The sequence below is a fragment of the Castor canadensis genome, chromosome 8 (assembly GCF_047511655.1).
Source record: "Castor canadensis chromosome 8, mCasCan1.hap1v2, whole genome shotgun sequence".
In the NCBI taxonomy this organism is placed as follows: domain Eukaryota; kingdom Metazoa; phylum Chordata; class Mammalia; order Rodentia; family Castoridae; genus Castor; species Castor canadensis.
In genome coordinates, this window is record NC_133393.1 from 155,217,011 (window position 1) to 155,240,172 (window position 23,162).

At 52.1% G+C, this 23,162-nt stretch overlaps 1 protein-coding gene across 2 annotated transcripts in view; it reads right to left on the reverse strand.

The window, feature by feature from the left end:
- The window catches only part of Celsr1 (cadherin EGF LAG seven-pass G-type receptor 1), a 143,168-nt gene that overhangs the window by 48,741 nt on the left and 71,265 nt on the right, over window positions 1-23,162 (reverse strand). For both annotated transcript variants that reach the window (XM_074084709.1, XM_020184602.2), the window contains exons 3-5: window positions 21,324-21,546; window positions 17,892-18,007; window positions 16,194-16,282 (exon numbers count right to left, since the gene is read on the reverse strand). In XM_074084709.1, coding sequence (XP_073940810.1) covers window positions 16,194-16,282; window positions 17,892-18,007; window positions 21,324-21,546 — 428 coding nt within the window. The remainder of the gene's footprint in view (window positions 1-16,193; window positions 16,283-17,891; window positions 18,008-21,323; window positions 21,547-23,162) is intronic.

Here is a 23,162-nt window from a genome sequence, read left to right on the forward strand (position 1 = left end):
TTCCTCTGTGTAAACATAGGGATTTAATATGAGAAACATCTGTTCTTATTGTGGGAATTTGATGACAACTTAAGATACATTAGTCGCCAGCAGATCCTTCTTAGGTAAATCCAACGGAGGCCAGGTATCCTAGTTCATGGGCCATCTTTTACATCGTGGATGAAATCATCAGGTTTGAGAGTCTTTGGAGATTTCATCCTTGCGTTAAGCAATAGTTAGGAGGTTATGAAAACCATCTGTTTGCTCCCTCGGTAACAGCAGCCTGCTTTGGAAAACACGTGAAGGGCCTATTAGGGGTGCTTAAATGTTAGGTGTGATCCTCGAGAAAGAAGAAGCATCCCGATCAGGGGAGCCCCATATTATCTTCACAGCTTGTAATTTACATTTTTGGTGATGGGAGCGAGACTTGGAGGAGGATGTAAACAGCATTTACACTCGGGAGGCTTTAATGAAACTAAGCTGCTATTTACAAAATTGCAATCGCTGTAAACTGCCATTTGTAATCAGCAGCTCAGAGCAGCAAGACTCAAACACAAATGATGAGGGAAAAGAAAACTGGGTGAGAGAAACAAAAAAACTCCAAATGTCCAGGTTTGTATTCAGGGTAGCTCCTGCTAACATAGGCACCCGCTGCTGACAGCTGACTTTAGTCTGGGGTTGGCCAAGCTGAGTGGCAAGCGGGGCTTTGGGGAAAGGCTGCTGAGGCCACCACCCAGCACACACTTCCTGATCCCCCTCCTACACAAGGTGTGCAGACCTTGTGGGCAAAAGTCACGGCCCTTGTGGTCAAAGAAGCAAGCACTAGATGGGTCAAGAGCAGGAAGGAGGGCTGGTGGCACAGCTCGGTGATGGAGCACTTGATTACCAAGTACTGGCTCCATCCGCAGCACCACAAATGAATTAAAAAAAAAAAAGCAGAAAGGACCAGTGTGAGGAGACACAGGGTGGCAGAAAGAGCCTGTGGGATCAGGGCTGGAGCAGCAAGCCAGGCACCCACTGCCCACCCCTTCATGCTGCTCCCGAACAAATGGCCAGGGACTGGTAATCTATTTGACAATGGGCTAAGTTCCCACTGTGTGGTCACATCACCCATGCAGTGAGGGAAGGGTGGCAGGAAAATAATGTAGCAGCCAGCCAGGATGGACACAGGACCTTCCTCAGAGCCTCCACAGGGCCAGTGGGCCACTCCCAGGGACACACACCAGAGAAAATACACTCAAGCATAAACCAGGTCACGTATGTTCACGGCAGCACAATTCACAATCCCACCGAAGTGGAAACAACCCCAAGCCCCTCAGCAAGTGAACTCAGAAACAAGCTGTTCCTTCCACGTGATGGGTATCCCTCCACCATGAAAGGGAACAGGTGCTGTTCCCACCTGGATAGACTGGAGACAGGATTCTGAGTGAATGAGTCAGACACAGAAAGCTGTGCATTACAGAATTCCACACACACAAAACACAGACAGACGCGTCCACAGAGGCACGTCAGGGAGCGGCTGCTGACAGCTATGGAGTGTCCTTCTGAAGGTGGACGTCAGTGCTTGCGACAACACTGTGAACACACTAAACGCCACTCTCGGGCCATGTCACCTTCATCTCAATGAGAACAAGAAAAGTTTCCCAGTTGGGCATCTGCCACTCACTACCACCGGCCCCTATCTACCTGGAGGGACTTTGGGAAGAGCTGTCTCCATTTTTACCTGGGAGATAGGATCAAACACATCATTTAGCCTCCCTGTCAAGGTCGCTGTGAGTGACAAAATGTGGTGAGAGATGGATGTTCCCCTAAGGGCTTTCCAGGTATGTGGGTAACTGCATAGGAGGCTCGAATCCTGATGGGGAAGCCAGACAGGGATGGTGACAGGTGCACTTGGGACTCAGGTCAGCTGTTTTCATTAAAGAAAACAAAATGGGGACCAGGGATGTGACAGAGGCTTGCCTAGCATGTGTGAATCCTGGGTTCCATCCCCAGCACACATCCCTAAAAGAAAAAACAGAAAAAGAAGATGATGGTGAAGTCTGGCACACAGTGGAAAAGAGACCCACAGACAGTAACAGAGCCAGCCTGCTTCCAGTACACCCCACACGACCCAGCAACCCCCACTTCATGCTTCATAAAGAGAAAGCAATTTAAGCTGCTTATTCAGATATCTGGCCAAAGAGAAAAGGGCTCTGTGGCTTTCGGGCCCCAGCAAGATACAAAGTAAGGAGGAACAAAGGATCAAACAAGACAGGCTACTTTCTAGCATTGAAGGTGAATTAAAAACTTGCCATACATTTACACAAAGGAAAAAGGCACTATGTGATTAAAGGGACCAAATGGCAATATTTGAGTTTTTCAAAATTCCTTTATAGAGAGATATCAGGTGCAGGATTGGGCAGAGATATCTGTCCATCTTGGAAGGTGGGTGGCCAGGCCTGGAGGACTCCCCCCCTCATTTCTGTCCACAAGGCACCCTTTAAGGGGGCCACTGACCCTCAGGCCACACGTTGGGACACAGAAAATTCAGCAATGACTGAGCCCAGGACACAGGATGAGCAAAGAAGGCACAACAGACACAGACCAGAGGCATAGGGTGTGCGATGTCTACACCCCTCGGCGTCTACACCTCTTGGTGTGCCACGCTGGCTGGAACAGTCTGCTCTGAGCAGGCAGAAACATGGCCAGGGAGCACAAGCCATCACACTGACTCCCCCCATTATCTGAGACATCCGAGGACCACTGTGCACTTCAAGCACGGGCCCTGAAAGTCTAAGCTCTCTGCATTGGTGCAGTTTGGGAATCCTGATACAGAAGCCGTCACTGGGGGCCCCCTGTCATTTTCCTCCAGCGTGTTTTCTTTCCTGTGTGCAGGCCTCCCCGCTGCTCTCCACTTAGATGGCCAAAGCAGCCGCAGGGAGCTTTTGTGCACACACAAAAGCCTTTGGTCCTGCGAGGTGCTCACATTTCTGCAGCCTTTTAACTTGCTGTAGACAATTCCACATCGGGAGGCTGATGGGGGTCTGGTTTCAGTGCGGGGGAGGCAGTGCATAGTGCCCACGAAACCAGACACCGAGGGCGAGCTTCAGGACGTGAATGGATTCACGCTCAGTGTCAGAAATGATTAACAGACGTTCATATCAAAGAATTCACAGATGGCTGGACCTCAGGAATGTTTGCAAAGAGTCAAAATGCAGCACTCAACATTTCCCTAGTACAGTGAGGTTCAGACCTGTGACAACCGCCACAGAAACGTGGGAGGACCCCACACCAGCCTGGCAGGGCGTCTCTCAGATGCTCTGTGGGAAACTGGAAGGCAGTCTGAGGACAAAATTCCCCCAGATATAAGAGACTTTGGGGAGTGAAAGCCCATTCCCAGAGGCCCCCAACAGGACTCTGCCAGAGGTCAAACATGGGACCCAGGTATGACTCCCAAGCCCACATGAGCCTGTGTGGGGCCCGCTCAGTCCGTGTCTCCCGCCAAATGGGGAGTTTCACCCCAAATAACGCAGGGTAGGGATAGAGGAAGAATCAGGAGACAGAGGTCAGAGGACATACAAATGGATCCTAAACCACCACCCACCGCTGGCTGTCCCCTTATCCTGGTCTTCTTGATGTTCTTCTGCTACTCGAGCGTGCTCATCTCACCAAGGACCCTGTTGGCCCTAGCTGTGGGTCTGTAGCAACAGAACAGCCTGAGTCCACTCTGCCACGTCTGTCATCCACTGGCTGCAGCCTGCCTGGGGCCCTGGCCACCTCAGTCTGCCTCCTTCAGCCATCTACGCCCACAGCACACAGGCTCAGGGCCCATCCGCCAAATTAAGTTATAAATATTGATCTCTCTTGTGTTTAACACTAAAGACAAAAACGAAAGTCCAGCCCTTTCAGGAGCTTTGTCCTTAATACATGGAAACCTATACCGTGGGAAGGCGCTGCAGTACGTCAGGCTCTGAGCAGTACCACTGCATGGAGCCCCACTGGGTAGGTCACTGACTGCTAGCCAGCCCCCAGCCAGGATGGCAGTTCCAAGTTAACCTTAATCTTGACCCCAAGTTCCTCTACATAGCTCCAGCTAGGAGAAGAGGCTGCTGCCCTGACCCCGTCATTTGGCACAGGTGACACTGCTCTGAGCCCAGGCAGACTCTTCCAGAAAGCGGGTTAAGTGCATAACTCCCACCTTGAGGGCTGTGTGGGATATGATGGGAGAAGGGATATGAACGCCTGCAGAGGGCCCGATGCTGGGGCAGCCAAGGTTACATCTCCTGCATTGCCTGTGTGGGGTCCACCTGTACAAGCCCAAGGTCAGCAGGGGCACAGGACAGTGACATCTGCAGCCTCCAATGAGCATTACCTCCCTAAAGCCAGGAGGTGGCACACTGACCACTGAGAAGTCATGTGGCATCCTGGTGCCCCCAGACTCTCGCAGGGATAAAATGGCACCTTCCTCATGATGAAATGAACCATCCACGTGAGCTCTCTGAGGCACCTGATAGCTCAGAAATGGAAACCATGGTGGGAGGCGGGGGACCCCCTCAGCACAGCATGTATGCCCAGAAACCAGCACCTTCTCAGGGCTTGGATCTCTATGATGACCTTTGTTCTGGAAAAGACCCAATGAGTGGGTGACAACCCCAATGGGCCTAACCCTTATCCAGACAAGAACCCAGGCTCTGGCAAGGGAGCCAGGAGCCTCCTGCACCCAGCCATGGTTGGCCCCCTCTGCAGCTGGTGGCATCTCCCCTCCCCTCGTGTTCTGAACACACAATGCTTGGAGGTGGCTCAGATGGGGGGGTCTTCTTTCCCATGACAAATAAAAGGGTCAAAATCGGGGTCCCTTAAATTGTTATACACAGTGCTTCTTGGGAAGCCATGGGAACATGGAGCTTCTCTTAGGAGCTGTATAGACACAAAGCTTCTTGGTACCAACTGGGGGTCCTTCAGGCACCCAAGGGAAGGTCCTTCCACAAGGAAAAGATACAAATCTGCCTGTTTGCTACTCCCAACCACAGGAATCCCCACAAACAGGAGCCGGGTTTGGTGGGGGGTGGGGGGGCTTCCCTGGGCAGCAGTCCCATGTGCTTCTCTTTTTCTTTCTTTTTTTTTTTAATTCATATGTGCATACAATATTTGTGTCATTTCTCCCCCCTGCCCCCACCCCCTCCCTTACCACCCAGTCCACCCCTTTCCTCTCCCCCCCAACCCCCTTGATACCTGGCAGAAACTATTTTGCCCTTATCTATCATTTTGTTGAAGAGAGAGTATAAGCAATAATAGGAAGGAACAAGGGTTTTTGCTGGTTGAGATAAGGATAGCTATACAGGGAGTTGACTCGAATTGATTTCCTGTGTGTGTGTGTTACTACTTCTAGGTTAATTCTTTTTGAACTAACCTTTTCTCTAGTTCCTGGTCCCCTTTTCCTATTGGCCTCAGTTGCTTTTAAGGTATCTGCTTTAGTTTCTCTGTGTTGAGGGCAACAAATGCTATCTAGTTTTTTAGGTGTCTTACCTATCCTCATATCTCCCTTGTGTGCTCTCGCTTTTATCTTGTGCTCAAAGTCCAATCCCCTTGTTGTGTTTGCCCTTGATCTAATGTCTGCATATGAGGAAGAACATACGATTTTTGGTCTTTTGGGCCAGGCTAATCTCACTCAGAATGATGTTCTCCAATTCCATCCATTTACCGGCGAATGATAACATTTCATTTTTTTCTTCATGGCTGCATAAAATTCCATTGTGTATAGATACCACATTTTCTTAATCCATTCTTCAGTGGTGGGGCATCTTGGCTGTTTCCATAACTTGGCTATTGTGAATAGTGCCGCAATAAACATGGGTGTGCAGGTGCCTCTGGAGTAACCTGTGTCACAGTCTTTTGGGTATATCCCCAAGAGTGGTATTGCTGGATCATATGGTAGATCAATATTTAGCTTTTTATGTAGCCTCCAAATTTTTTTCCAGAGTGGTTGGCATCCTCGCCAACACCTGTTGTTGGTGGTGTTGCTGATGATGGCTATTCTAACAGGGGTGAGGTGGAATCTTAGTGTGGTTTTAATTTGTATTTCCTTTCTTGCTAGAGATGGTGAGCATTTTTTCATGTGTCTTTTGGCCATTTGAATTTCTTCTTTTGGGAAAGTTCTGTTTAGTTCACTTGCCCATTTCTTTATTGGTTCATTAGTTTTGGGAGAATTTAGTTTTTTAAGTTCCCTCTATATTCTGGTTCTCAGTCCTTTGTCTGATGTGTAGCTGGCAAATATTTTCTCCCACTCTGTGGGTGCTCTCTTCCCGTGTGCTTTTCTACCCAGACACAGGCCAGGCATCTAGGATGGACTCTATATGAGTTCAGCTCACATGGTGAGGCAGCCTGATGTTCCTAGGAAAAGAAAAGCAGCACTGGGCCCAGGTCACCCGCTCACCTCTTGAAAATGCCTCCTTTGAGAAAGGGAGTAACACCTAGGAGAAGTCATAGTCATCAACTTTCATGGGTGGACTCACACCACACCTCACATGCGTGCAGACAGGCTCACCAGCAGACTCACACTTCGTGCACACACGCAGAGAATCTTGCATACTCACACAAATGCTTACGAAGTCTGGCCTGATCCTGCTAGGACCTAACAGGTCTCCTTTCGCCTCGACCACCTCTCGGAGCTATCCCCCTTTCTCCTCCTCTGTGGGCACTGAGTGGTGACACTCTGGAATCTGTGCAATGAAGGGCTGGTGTTGAATTGGTGGGAGAAAGCATGGGGGTGCTAGAAAAGGCAGTGGGAATGCAGGGGAGAGGGACAGCATGTTGACAGCCCTGGGATGACACACCAGTGGCTGATAAATGACAGAGCCACAGCTTGGTCCAATCCTCTCCCCGCCGACACCTGTCATATGGCTTTGTGCCTCAGCTTTCTCATCTCCTCCCAGGCCTGTGAGGACTGCATGTGCTGACACACGCATGCTGACACAGGCTGGGATGTCGGTCAATGCATTTGCTGGGGTGGTGGAGGCCAGGCAGGGTGGGCAGGCCCAGGGAGGGGAGACAGGTGGCTGCAGCACACTGCACTTCACAGCACTGTGGAGGGTGGGCTGGGAAGGGGGTGAGACAGATGGCTGGTGGAGAAAAGAAGGGCCACCCCGCCAGACAGGAAACACCTAACGGAGGGCTGCCAGTCCTTGGGTGACTTTCCATGACATGGCTGTGTAACACAAAGGCCCCAGGGTGGTGCCATGCTTCTCCTGGGGAACTGTTACGTTTCATGGCAGGTGGCCTTCTACCATTGGAGCCGTGCTTAGGAAAGGAGGCCAGGCAATTCATCTCCCACTAGGATGGGGTGTGCCCTCCCACCGCAGTCCCCAGTCGCCCCAGCTCTGCAGAGGGGGCCACCTCTCTCAGGGGCTCACCTCTCTCATGGGCCTTGCTGGCCGCTGCAGTCCCCTCTGCTGGCTTTTATTACCCACCGAGCTCAGCTTCAGGGGAGGCATTTATCTTTCCAAGCCCAAGATGAAGGACAATGGCTATTTCAGACCCCCCTGTGACCCGCTGGGAGTCAGGGGAGTGCTGCCCACGGAATCCTGGGCAGGCCAGATGAGAACGGGCTGAGTAAGCAGGAAACACAGCCGGAAAGAAACACCACTGCAGACTGGGGGCTTGGGCTTGTGGACAATGGAGCTTTTGTGGTAACCGAACCCCTGGGGTGCGCTCCCATACCTCAAGTGAAACACCACGCTCCCCTTTGTTGGCTGGAGAACCCCATGCAGGGGTGAGGTAAAATGACAAGACCACTTGGCTGTGTCCTTGGTCAAGAGGTTTTACGTACTCTTAAAAGCTCAATGAACTGCCTAAAAGTTTAGCTTCTTTCTTGTGTATACTCTTTAAATCTGATGAATTGTTAAACAAAAAATTTAAAAGAAAAAAAATGGTTCCTATTCCAACGGCCCAGGTGGCCCCTTGCTCTATCCAAAACTCAGGTATACAGAAGATGACTCAGAACGGCAACACACAGGCAGAGACCCACCTTGCTTCCGTCCCTTGTCCCAAAGACCCCCACCTTGCAGTGTACCCTTTGTACTAAGGACCACTTTAACAACTCCCATTCCGTATGTCCACACCACTGCCTTGGGACCTCACAGCCCCTGCAGCTACAGGCTATTTCTGCACTCTAGGGACTGAAAGGGCCACATGTTGTGGCCAAGGACATCAGCAAATGTGACAGGAGAGGAGGCCTGGAAAGTGCCTGTGCACACAGCTGATCTGCTCTGGCTGCTGAGAACCTGCAGGCAGCCATGCAAATAGTTGGGATAGCCTGCTGGAGGATGGGAGCCTCAGCCACCCCATAACGCCCTAAGCACATGAGCGAGGTTGTTGCTGAACTGTGCACGCCAGAAAACCCCACAGCCAAACCACAGCATCAGGAGGAAAATTAAACACCTGGCGTGTTAGGACACCAAGCTTTAGGGTGGTTTATGACATTCGGTAGAGCCATCCGATAGATGTGGTTAACAGGCTTGGTTTGGGGGTTATTTCTGAGGGGTATTCCTACCCCTTCAGAAAAACAAGATGCACATATCAGACGTGTATCCTTAAAAGTTCTTTTCATTGCTGGGCCCGTAATCCCAGCACTCAGAAGGCTGAGGTAGGAGGATTGTGAGTTCGAGGGCATGCACCTCACCACAAGGAGCAGCCTGCTGATTTCTACATCACACCCTTCCCTGCTGTCTCCCCCAGTCCCTGGCAAGCAGGCACCTGGTCTCCATTTTGGTCACTTTGTCACTAAAAATGCTATGCAAATGGAACCACACAGTAAGGTACCTATGGGGACTGGTTCTTCTCACACAGCCTAATCCCAGGCAGACTCGTGTAAGTGTTCACTGCCTCTCACTGCTCCATGTGCCTCAGCATGGACGGACCATTTGTTCAGCCATTCCGTCACTGAGGGCCATCTGGGTTGTGTCTAGGTTACAGTCACCATGAAGCCAGCTGCTGCAATCATTCGCCAATCGTCTTCTGTGTGAACACGGGTCACATCTGTGCTCGGAGGGACCCCACAATGGAGTTTTCTCTAGATAGGTATCAGGTTAATACTAACGTCTCAGAATGACCTGGAAAGTGTCCTTGCCTAGACTGTTGTCAGGAAGAAGTTGGTAGAAATCTCAGGTAAAACCATCTGGGCCTGGAAATTTCACTTAAGAGAGTTTTTTTTTCAGCACTGGGGATTGAACTCAGGGCTTCGCACTTGCTAGGCAGGTGCTCCACCACTTCACTCATGCCCTCAGTCTTTTTTGCTTTTAGTTTGTTTTTCAGATCAGGTCTCATGTTAACTTTAGGCTGAGCTGGGTTCAAACCATGACACTCCTGTCTCCACCCCGGGGAGCTGGGATACCTGGCCCTCATTTCTGCAAATTTTTTAATTACAAATTCCATTTCCCTTCAAATTATTTATCTCAAGTGAGTTGTGGAGGTTTTCATTTTTTGAGGAGTTGGTCCATTGCATCAAGGTTGCAAATGTATGCAGCAGTTATTGGCACTACTTCTTTTCTACCCTTTAATGTCTACAGGGTCTGTAGTGCTCTCCTATATATTCCTGCTACTGGTAATTGATGTCTTTGTGGTCCTTGTCGGGGACTGGGGTTTGAACTAAGGGCTTCGTGCTGCAAAGCAGGCGCTCTACCACTTGAGCCCCATTTCCAGTCCATTTTGCTCTGGTTATTTTTGAGATGTGGTCTTGCCAACTATTTGCCCAGGCTGGCCTTGAACCACAATCCTCCTGATCTCAGCTTCTCAAGTAGCTAGGATTACAGGCTTCAACCAGGCGGCAGTTTCTTCCTCCCTCTCCTCCTCTTCCTCCCTCTCATCCCCCTCCTCCTCCCCTTCATCCTCCTCCTTTTCTTCTTTTATAAACTTACCAGTTTTGCTAGAAGTTTGTCAAGTTTGTTGATATAAAAAAAAAAAAAAACAGCTGTTTCACTGATTTTCTCTATTGCTTTTCTGCTTCTAATTCACTGAAATTGTTCTCATTTTTGCTCTGGTTCTAGTATATCTGCTCTCATCTTTCCTGCTTCCTTCCTTCTGCTTGCTTTGGGTTTACTCTGCCTGTCTTTATTCTAGAAGGTAGAAGCTTAGATTATCAATTTGAAACTACCCTTTCCCTAAAAGAAGTACTTAGTACTATAAATTTCCTTCTCAGCACTGTTAGCTATACACAGTTTAGTATTTTGTATTTTCCTTCCTTTTGCATTTTTTTCAAATTAAAAAAAAAAACTTCCTTTTTTCTTTTCTCCTTTCTCTTTTGAATAACTGAATACTTTAGTGAGGTCTCCATTAAGATCCTCGTAATCAGAATTGTCATTACGAATCCCTCCACCCTGTATAATGAATATATCCTAATAAAAAATTTATTAAAAAGAAAAAAGACCCTCTGTCCCCAACTGTTGGAGTCAGCTGGTAGAGTCAGCCGGGGAGGAGGCAGCGGGGAGGAGGCAGCTAGGGAGAAGGCCAAGCGGAGCAGTGGTCTGGTGGGGCTGGAAATTGAGAAAATAAATCTGTAATGGAGAAGAACAGGACCCTCACGGGTTCTCACGGATGAGAGAACAGTTACAAATGCAGAGGGGAAGTGAACTGTGTTAACTTGGGCTGCTATAACAAAACCCTACAGACAGGGTGGCTGGTAAACCACACACAGTGACTCCTCACAGTTCTGGAGGCTGGAAAGTCTAAAACTGCGATGTGACAGACTCTGGTCTGCTTCCTGGTTCACAAAGGGTGTCTTTGTGCTGTGGACTGGTGTCAGAGGGATAAGGGTCTCTCTAGGACCTCTTTTCTTTTCTTTTTTTTTTTTTTTGCATTACTGGGGTTTAAACTCAAGGCCTATACCTTGAGCCACTCCACCAGTCTTTTTCTCTGATGGGGTTTTTTTGAGATAGGGTCTTGTGCCCAGGCTATTTGCCCAGGCTGGCTTCAAACCTCCTAATCTCTGTCTCCGAGTAGCTAGGATTACAGGCGTGAGCCACTGGCACCCGGCTCATATTAAAAATTTTATAAATGTTCTCACAGCACATTTAACAATAGCGAGTGTAATGGTGCCATTGGGTAGGGCCTTTGAGAGGTGTAGGTTATGGGGATGAAACCCCCGTGAATGGGATTAGGGCCTCATAAAGGGCTCGAGGGACTGGGTTTGCTTTCTCCCACTTTCTGCCAAGTGAAGACCCAGAGTTTTCCTCCATGTGAGGACACCTAGATAGTATCACCTTGGAGGAATGGGACTCCTATCTCTCCCTGCCTGGAAATAGGGTTCCTAGAGTGTGACGGACTAACGTCTTCTGTCTTCTGCCATATCCACACCCAACGCAGTGCTTGACTTGCAGTCGGCACTCAATAAACATATGACAGAGCAATGAAGGAATGAACACAGAAAAGGAGACAGGGCTGCAGGGAGTCACAAGGGAGGCCATGTGGCCTTACCTAGGGGACGACACCACTGCCAGACCTTTGAGAACCAACAGGACTCAGGGAGACTCATCCGAGCATCTGGGTGGAGGCCTTGGGGTTTTCTAGGACACTCACTGATGCCGAGGAGCCCCTTGCCCATCCCAGGGTACAGTGGAGTGGGGGTCACAACCCAACTCCTCTGGGCCTTGGGGCTTCAGGTGTGGCATGGATCCAAGAGGTTTCGAACCATGTGAACACGCCAGGGTGGGGACCACAGCCAAGGGGAGCAATTTTTAAGGACACCCTTACCAAAGGTCATTTCGAGGTCATGGAAACCTGGAGCCCATGGAAGCTGTAGTCCATCAGAGATGCTGAAAGTAGGCGTGTCCAGCTAGGGCCCATGCCTTCCTCACACAAACAGTGCATGCTGTACCAAAGACAGCCCGCACCACCTCCAAACTGCCTGCGCTGGAAGAGGTCCTGGCAGCCGAGGTGGGGCCCAAGCACCCCAGCAGCCAGCCGGGGTGACTGCACATGGCCAGCACAGGAATCACGGCCAACACAGCTGTGTTCCGGGACCACAGTTGTCAGGTGCACTTGAGATAAACCTGGCTGCCCCTGCCACCCACATAGTCCACAGCGGCTGCAGCTGCTCGTTTCCACCAGACATCAGCCCATGAACTCCCATCTCCCGGCTGTCCTCAGGGAGCACAATCCCCCGTCAGAGGACATTGGGCAATGACCGGAGATGTTTTGGTTTTCACTGAATCTAAGCAGCTACTTTCTGGGGATGCTGCATAGGATGGGTCCCCCCAAGTCATCTGTCCCCAAAGGTCAATGGTGCCCAGGTGGAGAATCCTGCTCAGCCTGTCTCATGGCCTCCAAATCCCTTCTTCATGGGAACCCTCCCGGCAGACCTGGCCCTGCCTCAGGTCCACAAACCATCTACGCTCTCTAAGGATGTCCCCGCCCCCAACAGGCTGCCACCCTCATGTCCCAGCCGGCACACGTCTCTCCCTGGCATACAGTGCTTCCCCATTGGGTTCAGAGACTGTCCTGGGAGCTGCAGGTGGGCACAGCTGGCTCTGGAAAGTGTTTCCTGATGCCCTGGCCAGGTTGGGCAGGAGAGTCCTCGCTCCCCCCAGGATCCTTTAAAATGGATCCTCACAGACATGCCTGTGGCCCTAACACCCGCTGGTGCTCCTCAAGCAAGTCGAGGGGTGTAGACAATCCCTCCACACAACCAGTGAGGAATGACCATCCAGTAGCAGCAAAGACAGCCTCTCCAAGAGGGCAGTGAGATACTGTGGCAGAGCCAAAATACAGGGAGTGTGCCTGTCCCTAATCCCATGAACACCCCCGGGACACTAAGAGGTGACAGCAGAGTAGCAAGCACTTAAAAGAAACCTAGGGCCAGACACAGTGGCTCACATCTGTAATTCTCGCTTCTCAGTGGGCAGAGACAGGAGGACTGTGGACCAAGGCCAGCCCAAGCAAAAGTTAGCAAGACCCCATGTCAAAAACAAGCCGCCCTTTGCTAATAATCCCTCCTGGGATCACCCTGTTTCCCTGTTCCATCTGTTTCCTGTGGGGACCCTAACAATAAGCCACACTGGCTATAGGGCCCCCACAGGCCAGCAGACTTAGGGATGGTCCCCAAAGGTCCCCACACAGAGTACATGTGTCCTCGGTGCAGAGCCTCTCCATCCAGCCCATCTGGCACGTTCAGGACAGAACTGAAGCACAAAGTAAACAGGCCTCAGGGGAATGGGCACTTGGGGAGGCGGTGTGAGATGGTGGTGTGACAGCAGAGAGGACAGGGAGGAATGCTGCAATACTCAGCCCTACTGTCCTCATTTCTACTCTCACTGGAAGGTAAGCTGCAAAATTTTCAAACACATTCTCATAATAATCCAAAAAAGCAAACCCAAGTGGGGTGAACAGAGCAGGCCAAGGGTGCTCAGGCCACTGTGGAGTGGCTGCTCCCAGGCAGCTGGGGAAGGGCCGGCAGAGGGACCTCCTCTACGCTGCTTCTTCACTGACCTCAAGGTCATGCTAAGCCCAGCCCTGAGCTCCACTCAGTTACGTGAGGCTCCAGCCTCCCATCACCTGCACCGATGCTTCCTCCCCTGGGCAACTATCCAGAGCCCTCCAGGTGGCCTGAGGTCACCCAGTCTCTTCCTACCTGAGGACAGGAACAGAGAAGGCATGAATGACAACACAGGAGGCACAGCAAGGCCAGTGACTCTCCCTGGAAGATCATTTCCAGATTTGACTTTGTTCTTGTCCTTCTGACGCATCCTGACCTGGGTGCTGCCCTCCCTCCTTCCCAGAACTGTTCCAGTCTGATGAGTCCTGCCCTGGCCCTGAGGCTCTGAACGTTCTCTGCACCGGGTCTGGGAAGAGACACCAGCTCTAGACAGAATCAGTAGGAACAACACCGCCCACCTGCAGACAGACGCAGTAATCTCTGCTAACTTTCCCATTGCGTGACCCACTCAAACCACATAATGGAGGCCTAAGGATGTACGTGAAAACTGCTTAGTTTCCTCCACAAAACGCCCTCCGGCAAGAAAGGGAAGCAGCTGGGCAAAGGCCTAATCCTGGCTCAGGGCTCCATTCAAGGGCTGCTGAAAGGACCCAGCCTGGAAACGGAAGAGGATCCCAGTAATCCACCTGCCGGCCCTCTTAAGCGAAGCCCCTCTTTCCTCTGGGACATTGCAGGTGGCTGTCTGCAAGGGTGAGCTCACTGCTCAGCTTCCTCTAGGTGGAGAGGCAGGTGGTCCCATTGCTGACATGCCCAGTGCCCAGAGGGCAGAGGTGAGTGAATTAGCAACAGGGCAGAGATGTCGACACTGGGTGTCATTTTTAGTCCCTGCTCAACCGCAGGATATACTGTTGCTTCAGCCACCAGCAGATGTATTGAGAGGCACTCTGATGGGGGGACCAAGGCTGACCCAACTCCTGTACCCACCCTGCCTCCAGCATGAAGCTTGCAGCACTGGATTTGCATTTCTGACACAGCAGGAAGGACAGTGCTTTGAGGTGTCTGCTTCTCTGACCATGGAGCTGAGCCCAAGTCCCAGGGCTCCCTCCGTGCATGGGAAAGACAGGAGCTCAGAGGTGGGCAGGGCAGGCAGCAGGGTGAATGGTTTTGAAATGTGGTAACTACCTGCCCTGGAGTAGGCTGGCAAGTGTCCCTTTAGGGCACAATTTGTCCTTCTTTGACTCAAAAGCATGGGACATATTTAGGCCACAAAACCACAGACCCTTCATCCTGGGACCATCTGTTTTCATCCGTCCTGAGGACACAGGCAAGTTGTCCAGGTGACATGGAGAGAGCAATCAGGTTGCCTGGTGTGTCTGTCTGAAGCAGCTCATGGGAGCACAAGGGGACAAAGGAACAGCTCTGCCCCAAGACACAGGACCCTAGCCTCACCTACGTGCCCAGAGGGCTCAGCTGTCCCTTGCCTGCTGCATGGCGAGAAAATGGTTTCGGGACAGACCTTCTCTGGGGTGAGAGAGGAGGAAAGGAGCCACCAACCTAAATGATAAGTTGTGGAGTAGAAACTTCATGTCCTGGGGGCGCATCCCAGGAGAGGGAGGAACCCCTGAAATGAAATGAAGCTATAGGAGGCCATGGGGAAGAGGTGTCACATGGATTAAGACACCATTGAAAGAAACCCCAGACAATGTATCCAACCTTGGGCCCTAGGAGGAGTGAGGAGGGAGGAGCTCTTTCAAGAGTCCTCCAACCCACTGTTCTGCTCCCCCTTCAAGGCACACTGCCCCCTGTGTGACACCACGACCCCCGCTGGCAATAAGGCCTGCTGCCCCCAGAGGCCTGCGGCAGCCCCGACCCAATTAGGCCCTAGTTTCTCGGTGTTCCTCATGATGCCCAGCCAGCAGTCAGCCCCAGGCCCCAGCAGACCCTCCCCTCAGACCCCATCACCACCAGGGCTGGAGCTCCACACGACTGCAGGACCTGCACTAGGCTGCCATTGGCAAGCCACCACTGACCTTGGGGGCACGGGAAGAAGACTTTAAGTATTGTGCAAGTAACAAACTCTTGGAGCCTGTCTGGGCCACGTGGGAGACAGTGGGAGGTGAGAGCAGATAGATTTAAGGGGCAGTCCCGGGAGGTAGAAGGATGGAGAGAAGGAAAATCAGGAGGCAGGGGCCAAAGTCAGCACCCATGCCCAAGTAATGCAGGTGACTGCCACGGGCATGTCAAAGCCGAACTGCAGAACAGTTCTAACCCAGCCTGTGGAAGCCTGGGGCGTGGGGGTGGAGTGGGGGCTGGGTTCAGTGAGGGATGGGAGAGGCCAACACAAACCCACCACGAAGGCTGGAGCTTCCTCCAGAGGAAAAGTGGGCTGTAAATCATAGCTCGGGAAAGCTCGGCCTTCTGATGTGAAAACCCACAGCGAGTTTCCTTACAAGCCAATGAACTGCAAAATAACACAGGCCCCAAACAGCCCATCCAGGGCCCTCTCCAGCTGGTACCAGCAGACAGTTCTGGCTCTGGCTACATCTGATGGCCTGGAACTGCAGCCAGCAACGGCTCCAACCATGGAAGCTGGAGAGGGAACAAGCTCATTCTGGGCCCTGTCACACTGTCCCCTGCCCTGTCCCAGGGCCCCATGCAGGTGCATTTACACGGACCCTCCAGGGATGCTCACACCCTCAATTGCTTTGTATGGCCCATGCTTTTACCCTGCAGCACACACGTCTTAGAAAATTGCCAGGGCACTGGTGCTGGCCAGCCTGGCTGGGAGACAGCAAGGTGCCTATCCTACCTTGTTGTAGTAGTGTGCCTGCACCGAATGCCACCGCCCGTCACTCACACCTCCAGGAACCTGTGGTGCCACAGTGGTTGTGGTCTCACCTGTACAGCAAGAGGAAGACCCGGAGAGAAACAGGTTAGTGGGACCTGATGGGGACCTTGGCTCAGGCTTCGAGGCTGCAGGACAGACACATGTCATTTAGAAACCAGCTCTGTTGTGTCCTCCCTTCCCCGACATGGCCCCTCCTAGAGCCCACCCATTTCTGCCTGAACCTTGAAGGCCGGGGCCCCTCCTGGAGAAAGTCACTCCTCACCAGGCTCCAGCCACTGGGTACTATTTTCCTACTGGCCTATTCTGAGTTTTTTTCCTGGTTATAAAAGCAATCCTCGTCCATCTGTTTTAAATATGATAATTATGAGAGAGCCACAGGGGAGCACCCCAGAATGGCAGTGGGGCTCCCTCTCTCTACACATCACACCACATAAGCACCAGCAATGAGACCAACGCAGACCTGTGTTTCTGCCTCGGCCACTGACTAACACTGCACATGCTGCATTTTCTGAGCCTCCTCGTGGGCTCTGTGTGCAGTCCTAGTTAAGCACGAGCTGAGAGGAAGGAGCTTTACGTGCACAAAAGAACAGGATCAACAAAGCCAGTCCTGGGCAGGAAAATCCCTTCCTGGGAGCCCAACAGGACAGTCTAGAAAACAGGACCATGGGTCTGTAGACAGCCACCTGGGAGCTGCACCACCCCCTCCGGGCCTGGTGGGCTGTGGTCAGCACTCCCTCCCACAGTAGCAACTGTGTTGTGGGCATCTCTGTCCTCTTCATATGTGCACATGGGTACAATGACAGGGGCCAGGCTCTGCAAAAGGAAGCACCTCTGGACTGTCCAGGTAAGCTTCAGGTGAAGGAGAAGCCAGCATAATTTACCCACAATCATCTGCTACAGTTTGAAGTGTCCCCCAAAGGAGCATGTGTTGAAGGTGGGTCCCCAGCTTTGGAGGTGGTAGGACCTTTAGGAGGTATGGCCTGCGGGGGGAAGCAGGGCCACTAGGAGCATGCCCTTGGAGGGGCTGTGGGGACCCTGACCCCTTCCTCTCTTTGCTTCCTGGCTGCCATGAGGTGAACTATTTTCTCTGCCATACACTCCCACTGTGATGTTCTGCTTCACCACAGACCCCAAAGCAACCGGCCAACTGAATATGGGCCCTGAAACCTTTCCTCTTTATAAGAGATTTGTCTCATGCTCACTGACATTATCGTTTGTGCCAGAAAATACAGATAAGAATGGCTAAAAGTCCTTTAGACAGGTGGCTAAATAGTCTTGTCTAACCAGGATATCTCCAGGGGCTCTGTTAATATGTTTAACCTATAAGGCTGGAGGTGGCTCAGTGGTAGAGTGTTTGCTCAGCACATTCAAGGCCCTGGGTTCCATCCCCAGCACTGAAAAAACATTAATCTAAGGTTTGTTACACTTTATTTAATGATTCCCTGATTTGGGGAAATTGGCAGTATGAATAACACTGCAATGAACACCTTTGCACATTTTGGATTCTTCTATAGGACAGATTCCTAGACGTGGAACTAGGGCCTAAAGGATAAGCAGCTTGGAGGTACTGCAAGGATGAGGGCGGACTTAGCCCGCCAAGCACCTGCACGGGGCTCAGACAGCTCCCCTTCTGCTAACCAGGTCTGGTAGGAGCCCTACCTGCCGAGAAGGTGAGCTGCACCTGCTCATCCACGATCTCTAAGGCAATGAAGTCATGCTTCTCATTGAAACGGCCGTTGTACAGCAGCAGGGCATTCCTCTCGTGGGTGGCAAACCTGCAGGGCAAGCAAAGGTAAGTCACAGAGTGGAGACCCCGGGAGTGACTGGGCCAGTCAAGGAAGATGGGCACAGAGGGCCTGGATCCAAGAAAGACTCTCATCTTTCCTGATGAGCCACCAAACCTGGCTAGCAAACCAGAACTCGGGTGTGTTTGTGGGGGAGGGCACTGGTGAGGACAGCTATAGCATGTCACACATTACATGTGCACCACGTTCTAGAAGTATGACACACACCTGATATGCCAACTATGCCACAGCATAGACATGTGGCAGCTGCTCAAATAGGGCCACTGGTGTTGAAGGATTGCCTCAAGGCCTCTCTTCCTTGATTCTGTCACCATTCCAGACACACTAGTATCTTTTTACTCCCAAACAAGGTGCGAACTCCCAGGGCCTTTACACCTGTTGCTCTAGCCTGTTAGAATCTTCCCTGGCTTTGCAGACCCTCAGAGGGGCAACCCAACTGCACCTCTCCTGACTCATTATAGCTGAATCACACCCCATCCTTTATTGGTATATCACCCACCAGTTTATTTCTGAAATTATGCTGTTATTTGTTTATAAGAAAGTATGCCCTGAAGCTGAGGAATTGTGACTCACTGCTGAAGCCCACAGCACAAAACAGGGTCTGGTCCCTATTCCGACTTACTGAGGGTGTGGTGAATAAATGGATGGATGAAGGCATGGACGAGTGAACCGACACTTAGAAACTAGTAATCAAAAGATAACCACCTCCTCAGAAGCCCTCTCCCACCCCATGGTCCTGAGGACGCTGGCCCCCTCAGACCTACTGAAACACAGCACCTCCTCCATAACCCCTGATAAACCTCCCGAGGACACCTGGCACTGTTTCCCGAGCCAGCTGGACATTGGACATCTAGAGTCAGAGGTGGAGCAGGCGGAGCCCATTCCTGTACTCAGGGCTGTGAATCTGTCTTCCTGCAGCAGGAGTCTGTCTTTTCCTGAGCTAACATAAATTCAGCAGTCCCCAGCCTGACCTTGAACCCCAAGATTAAGGAGGCCTACTAGAACTGAGGGTGAATCCTGCAAGAACTGCGCCCACACAACAAGGAGAGGGCAGGGAGAAAGCTCCTAAGTGAGGCCAGGCTGACAACACGCCAGGCCTGTCAGGAGGTTCAGCCACCAGGTCCCCTGTAGGTCTCCCCAACAGGCTTCATTTTTGCACGTTGCTCTTTGGACCCAGATGGGAGCTGGCTTGGGGTAGGGGTTAAATGGTCCTGCATGGTGCTTCCAGAGAGCTCAGGTAGCGAACACAGAAAGGGAGAAATAAAGAAGGGGCCAAGGCTGAGGAGAGGGTCTGAATGATGCAAATAAAAAGCAGAAAGGGGGGAAAACAGAAACCTAGGCTGGGGCGGGGGCAGAGGAGAAGGAGGAAAGAACAGAAAGGGTGAGAGACGGCTGGGAATGGGGCCCATGGGAGCCTGGGCACTGGGCAAATAGAAACTAGTAAGAGGAGACGGGCCGTGAAAGAAACCACATGAAACAAAGAGAGCCAGCCCAACCCAACCAGACCAGGCCCAGGCCCAGGCCCCGCAGCTCTGCATGGCACCAGGGGCCCCAGCAGCTTCTGGGACACCTGACCCATGGTAACCACAGCCCCAGAGGGAAAATGTTCTCCTGTGAGCCTTTTGGGGGATGTTTTACCATTCTGTTTCTGAAGCTGGCCACACATAGAGAAGTCATCCATAAATTGTCACCCCATATGATACTCTCACAAAACTTCTATGTGAACAGCAAGTGGTCATCGGGCAGCAGCCATTTAGTCAAATGTCCTTGTTTCTCACTCGCTCACTGTGTCAGAGCCACCAGACCTCTCTTGTCACCAGTCCCATGTTCACCCTCGGGCCCCAGGACTTCAGGCCACCTTATAGGTCAGCCTACAGTGAGGTCCCTTCTGCAGCTTACTAACTGCCAATGGTCACTGCTATGCCTGTTACTGTGGGCTGCCAACCGCAGCCATCACCTGCAAAGTCACATGCCCCAGACATACATCTGTCACACACAACACATTTGCCAGGAGATACAGGGCTCTGGTGACGGGGGTGCTCACATCAAGCCATACGGGGCACAGGGTGGGCAGGGATCCCTGGATAGGGACTATGTTTTGGAGGCTTGTGCCATGGGGACAGCCTTCTTTTTCTTTCTTTTGTTTTTCTTTTTGATGGTACTGGGGTTTGAACTCAGGGCCTCTCACTTACTAGGCAGGAACTCTAACCACTTGAGCCACTCCACCAGCCCTTTTTTGTGAGATAGGGTCTCGCGAACTATTTGCCCGGGCTGGCTTCAAACCACGATCCTCCTGATCTCTGCCTCCTGAGTAGCTAGGATTACAGGCGTGAGCCACCAGTGCCCTGGGAGTGAGGGGGTGACCTTCTGAGTACAGCAGGTACACAGGGCTGGCCATGCAGGGCCCAGGGTGCAACTGTGCCGAAGGGCGAACACTGGCCATTTACAAGAGGAATGAGGGGTGTGGGGGACAACTGCCAGTGCTGCTCCTATGCTCAGACCTTCCCACCACACCCTACACGATGGATCCTCATTAGCACAGGGAGCAGTCAGTTGTCCTTGGCCAGAAGTTCCATGCTGGCTGTTCTGTACCCTTCCCCTTCTTTGGGCAGGACCCCAAAAGCAACACCCACTCTGTCCATCCTAGGATGCCCATTCTTCAGCAAGCAGCTCAGAGAGGAGCCAGGCTGAGGGACTGCCATGTAGAGGACAGAGAACATGGCACTCCTGCTTGGAGACTGTGGTCCCTAGAGAGGTGCTCCAGACCAAGCACAAAACCACCAAATAGGAAACATATCATACTTGATCAAGTTCAACCTGACTGAAGTCTTTAAAATGTAAAAGATACTAAAAGATATATTTTTAAAAACAGAATTAAATCGAAATTCTCCTGACTGGGGTGGGTGGGGGGTTGTTAGGCCCATAAATAAAACAGTCACCACACAGTGCACAGTTGGCCTGTCCTACTTCCTGCCACAGGAAGACCAAGAGGGCTGAGCAGCTGGCTCCAGTGACACCCGCACAGGAGGCCTGATTCCTGAGCCTGCTGGTCCCTTTCCCCTGGCCCTCACCACCTGGATGTTAGCAATGCCCGATGTGTAGGCAGGTCCCCCAGGGCCCCACTCTCAGAAGGGCTTTGCACTGGCACCAGGATGAAATTCTATTGACCTGAATATGGCCTGGAGCCCCACAAGCTGTGCACTGAGGGCTACTCGACCACGCCTTAACTCAGGAGGACCAGATGCACGGACCCATACAACAGCTGCCCAGGGATGCCCACACTTACGCAAGGGAGACGGTGAAGTGGAAGCGCTGTCGCAGGCCTCGGAAGGTGACGAAGGACTGGGGCGGGAAGCTCCGGGTGCTGACCTCGCAGTAGGGCCGCTCGTATTCGCCAGGCGGGCACACGCAGTGGAAGCCACCGATGAGCAGGTTCACACATGTGCCTCCGTTCTTGCACACTCCATTGGCACAGCGGCCGGAGCGGACGTTCACCTGGCAGTGCTCCCCTGGGGATGAGAGGCACAGAGGTCACACGGAGGCCAAAGAGAACCAATAGGCAGCGAAGGCCCACTGAGCCACACAGTACTGGTCACTGAAGAAGAGGACTCAGGCTCAGAGCTGGGTGCTGGAGTGAAGCCCTGCACTCATCCTCTGGAGAACCCCAATGTGTCAGGCTGCAGTCCACATGTGGCGGTCGCCTCCAGGAGGCACAGCACCCCTTCCAAGGATGGGGGTCCTGGGGCTTCCTAAAAGCAGCCCGGGAGGCCTCCTCTGCTAAGTGTGTCAGGGGAGCAGACCCCAAGCCTGCTGAGATCCCAGTGCTGCAGGACAGGACTGCACAGCACCCACTCCCAGACGCCCTGGGCTGTGTGGACTCTCCCTCCAAGAGGACTGCCTGGAAAGACACAAGAGGCCCTCTTGCCCTCCCCACATCACACCATGCCTGCAGGAGCATGGATCATATTGATCCTTGATAAAATCGAGGGGCACGCTGCGTCTGGGGTCCCTTCTCAGAGGCTTCTGTCGTGCTCACCCTCCCTGCTGCCTGCCACAGACCTCTTGCACAGCCTTGGCCAACGCCGGATTCCCACTCGTTTGTAATCACTGATCTCTCCCACCAGGTGCAGCTCCCTGAGATAGGAACGCCTGCCTCACCTCTCCTACGCAGGAAGGCCCAGGAAGCTTGCCCAGGAAGACTGGCCAGGGAGCCTACAGCTGACCGCTTCTCTCTCCAAGGCCTCAAGACAGGAGGATAGGAGAGCCCCAGCCTCGCCAAAAAGGAGGCCATGCTCAGCGTGGGCTGTTTGTGGGGCTGTTTGTGGACCGGTGGCTGTCATCATAGCATCTGGCCCAGCAACGCTCACTTCCTAGATAGAGATGACACCCGTCCCTCCAAGCACACAGCCCTGCACCTGCCTCCAGCATGGAGGGGGATGTCAGTCAGAGGCCCATCACAGACCTTCAGGGGCTTCTCACAACCAGAAAATTCCCTGGCAACACTCTTTCCTGTTTTTTTTTTTTTTTCCATCACTTGGGTTTAAACTCAGGGCTTTGCACTTGCTAGGCAGGTGCTGTACCACTCAAGCCATGCCCTGGTCCTTTTTGAATTAGCTGTTTTTCAAATAGGGTCTTAACATTTTTGTTCAGGTCAGCCTGAACCACAGTCTTCCAATTTATACTTCCTACATAGCTAGGATCACAGCCACCACACCCAGATTTAAAGGTTCAGATGGGGTCTAGCTAACTTTTTTCCTGGGCTGCCCTCCAACCTCGATCCTGCTGATCTCCAAGTATCTGAGATTACAGGTGTGAGCCGCCTCACCCTGGCCAGTTACTGATTGTTAAATTAAGGCATCCTAAAATAAAAGCATCATATTCACCTACTAAAAACACTAGGATGCACCACGAGTAAACCTCTAGTAGCTTCCTGTGGGAAAAGCCCACATAATCCCACCAGCTTCCCTGCTGTGGTTGGTCCTGTGGTCTTCCTGTCCCACAGGAAACTCTGCCCTTCTTCACAAGGGCCATGTGGCACCCTGTTGGAGGACCACATCAAAACTCACTCATTCCCACCGATGGGTGCATAGGCAGCTAATCGTTTTCTCTCATGCTAAATAACTTT